Below are 10654 nucleotides of genomic sequence, written 5' to 3'. Positions count from 1 at the left end.
GTCCAGCCCTCTGATGCCTCTGTAAACTTACCCACTATAGCTGTATAAAATTCAAAGTAGAACAGAAGCAGGAGAAAGATAAGTTGAACAGATCTTGGGGTAATGCCTTCATAGGTATTTCTCATCTTTTTGGAGTAGTTTTTGTTTGTATAATGACAGTATCATGAAAATAATGTGTAATGAACGAATTCAGGATAAGGTGCAAGCCTACAATACGCACTGCCAAACACTCTTCATACCCCTCCCTTCTAGAGGCCAAAGCATACACCAAGCATAGCGCAAACAAAAGTAACCATACTACCCTCTTCTGGGAGTAAAACATATATATTAGGGAATATTAAGTATTTGGATGTGCTAAGGAGAAAAAATATTTTCTCCACATGGACTAATTTTCTTCTTGGAGACATGTTTTCCTACTAGGAAGGGCTAAAGAAGCATTTTATGGTTGACTAGACAAGATCTGTCCCTGAATAAGACAATGCCGTGGGCAGTGATGATGGTGGCCTGGGACGCTTGGCATCCTTGGCCCATACTGGCAGGGACTGACTGGAGACAGAGTCTTCTTGGAAGGCAAGGATGAGAAGTTGCTCCCCAGCTGCTCATCCTTGAATCTTACACTTTTTAAGGACTGTTGATGTTTGATCTGCCTTTCCCTGATAGAGCTTCTCAGGCCCTTGGAGGAGGCTTGGTGACCATGGGCTGTAAAATTCATTATTCTCCCTTGTTCTGGGTAGCAGGGAAGCCTGTGGTAGCAGAAACACCCACATACTGGTGCTTGGAGTTCCTGTTTGTGCTCATTTAACTTTGTGGCATGAAGTCCATGGTGAATTGCCATTTTCTCTTCTAGAATCTGTCCAACAGCTGTCATGAGTGCCTGAGCCTCGGGAGTCTCACTGGCCATAATTGACCTGCTTTTGACTGGTCCTTGGCTCTGGGCAGAGGCTGTTATTGGCCTACATTTTTGCAAAACATTCTGACCTTTGACTTTTTTATTGGGGAAAATCCACTGAAAAAAGCGCCTTACTCTTTTTCTGAAGAGGCTTTCGGAAGGACCCTGTTTCTTCTCTGGCAGGAGCTGGATACATCTGCTCCTAACAGAGTCTACTATTCTCCTAATTGGGGCAGGGTGACTCATACACTCAGCTTGAGAGGTCCCCAATGCCTCAAACTGTTCTTCATTCTTTCCTGAGTTGAGTCTCCTACAGTCCTCTCTTTTATAAGTAGGGTCAGTCATCTTTCTATGGCTCTTCCATGAGTCCCGAAGTTTAGAGATCATGGGCTCTTGCTGCCTTAGGCAGTTCCTTTGGTCCACCATGAAGCCATATAACATCTTGTCTTCAGTAGGCACTCTCTGGAGATGACAGTGTGGCACCTGAGAAGCCAAGTTGTCTGCATCAAGGAGCATGTGTGTAGGACAGTCTTGAGGCTGGTTCTCTGACTTTATCTTCACTTTGGACTTAAATTCACTAACCTCTGCATTTAGGCTTGACTCTCCAGACTGTGGTTGGAGACCAGGACATTCCTTGGCCTCCACTATCTCCCTGGCCTTTTCATCCCTATAATATTGGGATCCTAAGTTCATATCCAGCATTGCTACCCTATGGCAGGGGACTTGTGAGGTCCAATCCCCACTTTCCTCTCTTGGCTCATTCCTGGCCATTGCTGAACTGGGACTCAGCTCTAGGCTGCTCTTCTCAGTGCATTCTGCAGAACCACTCTGCCAAGTTCTGCCCCTTAACTTGAGTGTGAGTGACTGAGAAGGTTGCCTGTCTTCTTGCCCAATCAGAGAGGTTTTTGAGGGCCCCTGGTTGTCACCAAATGGGATCCCTCCCAGCCCCCTCCGGATTTCTCCATACATAGGTGAAGAGGCAAGGAAAGGCCTTTTCAGGGTAGCAACTGACTCTTCTGTTACTGCATTCTTTCCCAGACATGCCTTAGGAGGTTTTCCCAGAAATTCGGCAAACTTGACTATTGAGGGGGACCCAGACACACAGGTGGCTGAGGGGGTAAAGGAAAACTGCAGAACGGGAAAAGGTTGAACCTTTTTCAACTTTAAGAGATTAACGGGTTTGAGGATCTTAAGGAGTAGACCCCACCTGTGCCTCACCCAAAATCTTTTGATATGTGCTTCCAGCACTTCTCGAATGTCTGGATCAAGGAAGGAAACCCTGTGAGTTGTGTTCACATATGGTCTCCAACCCTTCAAGATTCCTGGATTTCTGGTTTCCATTTTAGTGTTGGACATTGGAGAAGCACGGTTGACAGCAAGCCAGGATTGGTGCGCACTCTCAGGGATTAAATCCTCACTGACATGCCCCAATTTCCTGCCCAAATGACCTTTCAAGATGTTTTCTAGATTCTTATCTAAGCTCCTTAGTAAGTCACTTTCTGAGTCACTTTTTGACAGCCCCACATCACTTTCTGATTCTTCAGAGCCTACTCCCTGAAACCTCATTAGGGAGCTTTCTGCATTCCTGGAGAATTCTTTTGGGACCTTCCCCAAAATATATCCCAGGCCCTTGCCCATTCCCTGGCTTATTTGGAATCCTACTTTCTGTGTATCCTTGCTGCTTTTACCTACAAATGCAGAGGGCTGTGAGGGTCGATGCTTGCCCTTTGCCTGACATGTCCCTGGTAATTCACCCTGAAGTTGTCTTAGTTCCAGAGACTCTTGGATCTTACGGGGAAGCTCCCAACGGTGTTGAATGAGCCACTTTTGTAGGTGTTGCTCCAGTTGCTTACGGAGCTCAGGACTGATTGGAAAATTCTCAGGAAGAATAGAGACAACCCAGCTGTCTTCAGGAAGGTTGGAAGTGAAGACACTAAAGACTTCTTGAGATCCTTTGATTACAGAGGATAAAGCCCACCCACTTTCTAATTGCTCCTGCAACAATGGCCATTCTGGATGTTGAATCTCAGTTGGGATGAGAAATTGTGACTTATCCTGGGCTGTAGGGCTAGATATTTTGCAGGCCGTAATCTGAGGTGAGGAAGAAGGTGATAATATTGGAAGAGAAGATTGGAGATGCTCCTGGGTCAGAATCTGAGCCAGAGGTGGGGGTTGGAATTGAGGTATGGTTGACAAGGGTTGAGACTGGAACTCCAATTGGGACAGGGGCTTGGATTGGGAAAGCAGTGATTTAGCCTGCATTTGAACTGGGCAGGTATTTGAGATTCCATTGAATAAGAAAGGAGACTGTAGTGCTGAAGAGCTCTCAGAGATCCAGGCAGCAGCAACCAGAGATTCACTGTGTAGAGAGGGAAGACCCCAAAAGAGCTGATTATATTTATGCTGTAAAGGGTGCCCCAAGACCTTAGGATATGAGAGCTGCTGAGGACCAGGCAACTGCTGTGGTTTGCTTTTTGTGTTCCAGAAGTGTTGGGGGCTTGTGGTGCTCGGCTCAGCACCCAATGATTTCAACATACTCCCCAAAGAATTCAGGTGGTAGTCTGGGCTCATTTGTTGTGGATATGATCCATCTTTTTCTTTTTCTTTCCAAATGTTGATCTTGACTCCTTTTGTGACTTCTATCTCCAGGAACTTCTGGTCATCAGAGCTGAACAAAGAGGGATTAGCATCTCCTACTTGTCTGTCAGTAGGATTTCCCCAGAATGAGGCCTCTAATGAGTGGTGGAAAAGGTGTTCTTGCTGAGACTCATAATTTGTTGAAGTTGAGAGACACAAGGCTTTGGCAGCAGTTTGCCACCAGGACGAGGCTGAAATGGGACGACTTGAGTGGCCAAGGCCTAAGGTGACTGGGTCAGGAGAAGCTGGCCATGGGGTGTGAGATGATCTCTGTGTAATGGTGCCCAGTGGGAGTTCCACTGAGTCACACTGAGAAAGAGTCAGAATGGAGTCTGGAGGTTGTGGGGCAGAAGAGGCTGTCAGAGGTGGAGGGCAGGCCTCTGAATTAAATGGACATGGAGGGGGAGGGGAAAGAGCGAGTGGCTGTGGTAAAAGGCTGTCCAGGGGAAGAAAAGGCTCCAGTGGCCAAGAAGCACTCAGAGATGAGTGGGAATGAACAGAAACTGAAGAGGTCGTTGGGCCAAGAAGTAGAGGGCGCTGGGTCAGAGGAACTGGGGTAGCCAACAAGGACATGGCAGGAGCGGCATCATCCACAGTCTCCCCACATGACTGGTGGGCTCCAGTAGGCGCTGCTTTGTATACCTCACCGGGGGGATCTTGACATAAGAGCTGATGAAAGCCACCCTTGTCAGGGAGCCTCTCCAGGCAGCTGCAGGAGACAGGAGGCACAAGCTGCAACTAGAAGCTGACAGGGCAAGGAGGGCAGGGCAGTTTGGGCAGAGGTAAACACCTGTGACCCACAGCCCTCCACAGCCTCCATGCTGACTTCACACTACTCTTGCTATTCCTAACTCCAGAGCTTTATCCACACCTTATTCCCATGACTCCTCCTCCCAAGACTCCCTGTAATCCCAGGGTCATATTAGAGGCTCTGGAACAAAGGAGGGCCAAGGAGAAGGGGAGATTGTTTACCCTTGCAGAAGTGAAATCAGGCTGTGAGCTCCCTCCAGTTCTTTCAGGCAATTTCTGCAAGCTGGAAATCAGGAAACTGGATTACTATGGTGAAAATAGGGGCCTAAAGGTCTTATAGAGGCTGAGTGCAATGTCCCTTTAGGGGGAGACTGTTGGCTGAGCCCAAGCATCAGTGAGCAAAGCCTCACAGTGATGACAAGGCCTAGGATAGGGGAGTGCTTTGTCATTTACAAATGGACTCTCTCATCCATTACCACCTGGAGCCCTCACAACTCCCTAGTTGGGGAGAAAGTGTAGGGGTCACAAAGGAACCTGAGCAAGGTTAAACCACTTGTCTACAGCTGGACCTGGAGGTTCCACCTCTGAATCCAGGCATTATTGGTCCACTACAACCCACACACCCTTGCTGGCCAACACCCATTTCAGCCTCTAATAGCTTCTTTCCCATCATGGGATCTAGGAAGTATATAGTATCTGATCTCCTTCTGAGGAGCCTCTCTGAAGGCTCTGTTTCCTGAAGGATGGTCTCTGCCTCTGGCATCCTTGGAGACTGTGGATCTGGATCATCAGGGGCACAAAAAATGGAGGATAACTTAGGGCACACAGAGCTAATGGCATACGTTTACCTTTCAAAGCTCCACTTTTCTTCTTACTCCTGTTCCTCTTCCTCAGCTCCACTTGATGCTAAGAGAAAAGATGAGGGGCTGGGACTCAATTCTCTCTTCTTTCTATATGGTCTGCAAATGCTCACTGTCCATGAACAATATGAACATCTACATTCTACATTTCTGCATCAAATGGGGGTCTGTGGTTATCTTTCCTTTTGCTCATTTTTTCTCCCTTTATTCATTTTTAAAGTGGATAAAAATAGTTTTTAAATTTTTCTTCTTTGAATAATGCAAAGGTAGATTTTCTATGTGAGATCACTATGTATTTCTTTCATTACTATTCCTCTACTCAAGAAACGCACATTTTCAAAACTATATAGGTCCTTATCTGGTTCATCAGATAAGACTGTTTCCCGAGCTCAGAGCTCCATTCTAGCCCTTTAGAGGCTCTCCAGGGATCAGCACTGCTCTGAAATCAGCCCTGACACTGAGGCAGAGCTTACCTGAGACCTGCCACAGGAATGGGAAAGTGGATGGTGAAACAATGCTTAGGAGTCTGTCCTCCTGCAGAAAATGAACTCAGTATACAGTCTACACTCACTGGTCACTGTGTTTGGGACTTTGCCCTGGAACCCTTTACCACACCTGAATTCTGGATCTGAGACCTTGGGATAGAAAGCCTGGCCTGGCCTGGCTTGTCCCTAGGAGGATGATGTTCTGTTCTTTCCTGAGACTTCCTATCTCAGAAGTCTCAGGAAATTTAGAAAAGTGGATTAAGAATAAGAAAAAAAGATTATCTCTTTTGGGGTTTACCCAAAATTTCCTTACCTTCCTGGTGTTTATATATTTCCTAGCTGGTGGTAAGGGCTGATTACTCTGAAAGCAGGGGAGCAACAGAAGAAACAGCCCAAGTCCACACAGGAAAGCAATGATGGTATCAATCACCCAGGAGGTGGGACTGGAGCTCAGCCAGGTGGTACCAGTGCTTCTCAGAGAAAAGAAATTCTCCATCTTTGGAATCGCACTGCTGCCCTCAGGCAACTGAGCACTAGGAATTTACTTGAAGACAGAACCCCAGGCCTGCATCACAGAGCTGTGACCTTGTCACAAAGGGTTCCTGAGAATGAGGGAGGGAACAGTCAGAGGAGCAGACTGGACTACCACCCCTCCCCCGCTATTGAGCCCCATAGAACCCTGCACCTTCCTAGGCCTTCAGATTCCTCTTTGGCCAATTTTCCATTCATTCCACCTGGAACTCAGATATTACCAAGTCCTCTTTGACCATTAGCTATCTTGACTTAAATCCCACCACTTTCATAACCTTTGAAAATCTCAAGTTGACCCTAGAATTTTAGCTATTTTCCAGGGAATTTAAGGGGTTTTTTGTCCTGAAATCCAGCTTCCCATATGTTTTTGTCTTGTATAAACCCCGGATACATAATTTAAATTTCTTTTGCACTTAATTAGTTTTATGAATTTTAGTGGTTTGTCTCATCTTCAGAAATACATATACAAGATAAAACAATTTATTATCGAAAATTCATAAATCAAAGTAGGAAAGCTATAAATAGTTAAACCTTCAAATGATATTTTTTTAAGTTTGTAACATAATTCTGAAGTTAGAAAAGCTTTAAACTGCACAAAGACTTTTGGGACATGCTAGATACACACACACATACACACACACACACACTTATCCTTTCACAGACCAATCCAGTATTTTCAAATCTAAGAATTCACAATTTTATACTGGTAACATTTTTTAAAATGTTGTCTTGATCTGATTTTTTATTTTATTTTATTTTTGTTTTAGTTTTAGTTTTTTTTTTTCCCACATAAGTTCTGAAACAATTAGGGTTTCTAAGACAAAATACCACAGAAAGGGTGAATTGAATAACAAAAATTTCTCACAGTTCTGAAGTCTGGAAAGTCCAAGATCAAGATGCCAGCACAGTCATCTGGTGAAGGCCCTGGTTCATAGAGGATTCCCACAGTGTCCTCACATGGTGGGAATCTATCAGGAGACTCTTTTATACAGCACTAATCCCCCTCACAAGGGCTCATAAGCATGTTCCAATGACCCTACCTCCTCTCTTCTTTAGGAGTTAGGATTTGAATATATGAGTTTTGGAGGGAACACATTCAGATATATGCACATGTGCTATACCTAGAAGCTAGGAATAGGTTAAATTGAGCTAAAGTAGTGACCTCCTTTATAATAATCTCAAGTCAAATTAAAATTTTATCAACATGTGGACTTAAATCTTTGTATTCATATTTGCCCTCTATATTTTCTTTATTACTTTATTTTCAATATATTTTGTTTCATGGGCTTTATTGAAATTTAAAATCTTATCTGATAATTTTTACCTTGATTAATTTGCTATTCTATTATGATTTATTTCTGCCATCTTATTTTATGATTATTTTCCATATTTTCTCTATTGTTTCTTTTTTCTTCTCTTTTTGTGTCTCCCACTTAATAGGTCAAATGTTCTGTTTGTTGAAATTTGAAAATTTTTAATGCCATAATGGTTTTATATCATTAATTATATTAATTTTCCCCTCAGTTTCTGATGTGTTACTAATAATATCATCTCAGCAGAATGAGCAAGTACTCTTGCCTCCTCCAATTCTTCTTTCTCCATCTTGACAGCCCTTATTTCAAGGGAATATTACTGGAGTTTTGCTTCTGGGTTATTTTGGATATGCTACATCAATCCTTATATCCATACACCTATAGCATGTTCCTAAGTTTATTTTTCTTCCTATTGGAAAACTTCTTCTAGGAGTATTTTGAACAGACTTACATAAAATAAAACTTTTGAGGACAATTTTTCAGATAACATCTTTTTTTCTCTCCCCTCCTAATTTAAAAGATTTTGGCTATACAAATCAAAGCTTAAAATTTCTTTTCTTTCAGCTCTTTAAGCATATTACTCCATTCCATTCTTGTCTCCAACATTGATGTTGAAAAGCCTGATATCAGTCAAAATCACAATTTATTTAAAGGATAATCTGATGTTTTATCATTTTGACAGGATGCTATAAAAAAGAAGTGTAAATAAATTTGCTACTATAAACTTAAGTCAGTTTAGAGTTTAATAATAGTTTGAACATAAGTAAGTTTAATTACTTTCATATTGAAGGGAATTAAAACCTTCTTGGAGAGATATTCAAATAAACAGGAAAATTGACTCATATATTCATTTAATTTTTTAACTTAAATTCAAGTTAGGTAACATATAGTGTATTATTAGTTCTGGGATAAATTTACTGATCATCAGTTGCATATATAACCAAGTGATGATTACATCAACTCCCCTCCTTAATGCCCACCCCCCAATTAAACCATCCCCTGATCCACTTCCCATCCAGCAACCCTCAGTTTCTTCCCTATAGTTGAGTCTCTTATGGTTTCCCTCTATCTCTGTTTTTATTTTATTTTATTATTCCTTCCCTTTCCCCATGTTCATTTGATTTGTTTCTTAAATTCCACATATGAGTGAGATCATGTGGTATTTGTCTTTCTCTGACTTATTTCCCTTAGCATACTGTCTGGATCCATCCACATTGTTGCAAATGGCAAGAATTTATTGATGGCTGAGTGCTATCCCATTAAACAAACAAACAAACAAAACCACATCTTTATCCATTCATCAGTCGATGGACATTTGGGCTCTTTACATGTTTTGGCTATTGTGGACAATGCTGTTATAAACATTGGGTGCATTTGTGTCTTTGAATCACTATTTTTGTACCTCTAGAAAAATACCGATTAGTGCAATTGCTGGGTCAGAGTAGTTGCACTTTTAACTTCTTGAAGAACCTCATACTGTTTTTAAGAGTGGCTGCATCAATTGGCATTCTCACAGTGTAAGAGGGTACCCTTTTTTATGCATCCTCACCAATATCTGTTATTTATTGAATAGTTATTTTTAAACATTTGGACTAAATGAGGTTGTAAACCACAGTGAGTGGTTTTTATTTGTATTACCCTGAGTGATATTGAGCATTTTTTTGTGTCCCTGCTGACTATCTGGATGTCCTCTTTGGAGAAATGTTTGCTAGTGTCTTATACCCACATCTTGACTGGATTATTTGTTTTCTGGTTGTTGAGTTTGAAAAATTCTATTTATTTAAATTTTATTTAAATTGCCCCCTCCTCCCGCGGCGTCCCCATGAAGCGCTCAGGGAGCAGAGCTCAGTCCCCAGCTCACGGGCCCTTTGCAGTTTAGGTTCAGATCCCTAACAATTGGCCCCAAATATTGTCCCAAATTCTTAATAGGACGTATACTGAATGGAAATTATACTGAAAAGTTTATCTAAATTTGAAGTTTAACTGAGGGCTATTGCTCTTTAGGAAGCTAAAGAAGGAGTAGGGAGGGGCAAGATGGGGGAAGAGTAGGGTCCCCATGTCACCTGTCCCCACCAAATTACCTAGATAACCTTCAAATCATCCGGAAAATCTACGAATTCGGCCTGAGATTTAAAGAGAGACCAGCTGGAATGCTACAGTGAGAAGAGTTCGTGCTTTTATCAAGGTAGGAAGACCGGGGGAAAAAGAAATAAAGAAACAAAAGGCCTCCGAGGGGGAGGGGCCCCGCGAGGAGCTGGGCTGAGGCCGGGGCGAGTGTCCCCAGGACAGGAGAGCCCCGTCCCGGAGAAGCAGGAGCTGCACCAACCTTCCCGGGCGGAAAGGCCTCGCAGGGAGTTGGAGCAGGACCCAGGAGGGCGGGGATGCCCTCGGGCTCCCTGGGGCACTAACAGGCACCTGCGGCCTGGGGAGAGCGCGCCGAGCTCCCTAAGGGCTGCAGCGCGCCCGGCGGGACCCAGGAGCAGCTCAGAGGGGCTTGGGCAGCGGCTCCGCAGAGGGGGCTGCGCTGCCGGGAGCGCGAATCCAACAGCGCAGGCCCCGGAGCACAGGGCGCCGGGACACAGCCCAGGATCCGGCCTCCCCCCGGGACAGGCAGAGGCCGGGAGGACACAGGACAGCAAGGACGCTCCTGCCCCGAGCTGAGCAGATCAGCGGCCCCGCCCCGGAGCCTCCAGGCCCTGCAGACGGAGAGCTCCGGAGTTACTGTGGGAGCTGACTCCAGGGCTCCAGAGCTGGCCCCGCCACTGGGGTTGTTCCTCCTGGGGCCTCACGGGGTAAACAACCCCCACTGAGCCCTGCAGCAGGCAGGGGCAGAGCAGCTCCCCCAAATGCTAACACCTGAAAATCAGCACAACAGGCCCCTCCCCCAGAAGACCAGCTAGACGGACCAGTTCCAGGGGAAGTCAAGGGACTTAAAATATGAAGAATCAGAAGATACTCCACGGTGTTTTTTTGTTTTGTTGTTTTTGTTTGTTTGTTTTCCTTTTTGATTTCTGTTTCCTTTTTTCTTTTTGCTTTCTTTCTTTTTCTTTCTCTTTTTCTTATCTTTTTTTTCTTTTTTCTTTTTCTCTTTTCCTTCCTTCTTTCTCTCCTCTCTTTTTCTCCTTTTCCCACTACAACTTGTTTTTGGCCACTCTGCACTGAGCAAAATGACTAGAAGGAAAACCTCAC

General features: G+C 44.1%; 1 protein-coding gene across 1 annotated transcript; it reads right to left on the bottom strand.

The window, feature by feature from the left end:
* Window positions 1–439: 439 nt before the first annotated feature.
* Window positions 440–6117, bottom strand: LOC129499987 (spermatogenesis-associated protein 31A6-like). Its single transcript, XM_055310148.1, has 4 exons — window positions 5935–6117; window positions 5125–5182; window positions 4499–4559; window positions 440–4235 (listed from the first exon to the last, which is right to left on the bottom strand). Exons 1-4 carry the CDS (start codon window positions 6115–6117, stop codon window positions 440–442), a joined length of 4098 nt encoding a protein of 1365 aa, XP_055166123.1.
* Window positions 6118–10654: the final 4537 nt, after the last annotated feature.

This window comes from Nyctereutes procyonoides, unplaced genomic scaffold, assembly GCF_905146905.1.
Source record: "Nyctereutes procyonoides isolate TBG_1078 unplaced genomic scaffold, NYPRO_anot_genome, whole genome shotgun sequence".
In the NCBI taxonomy this organism is placed as follows: domain Eukaryota; kingdom Metazoa; phylum Chordata; class Mammalia; order Carnivora; family Canidae; genus Nyctereutes; species Nyctereutes procyonoides.
This window is presented reverse-complemented; position numbering and strand designations above follow the sequence as displayed.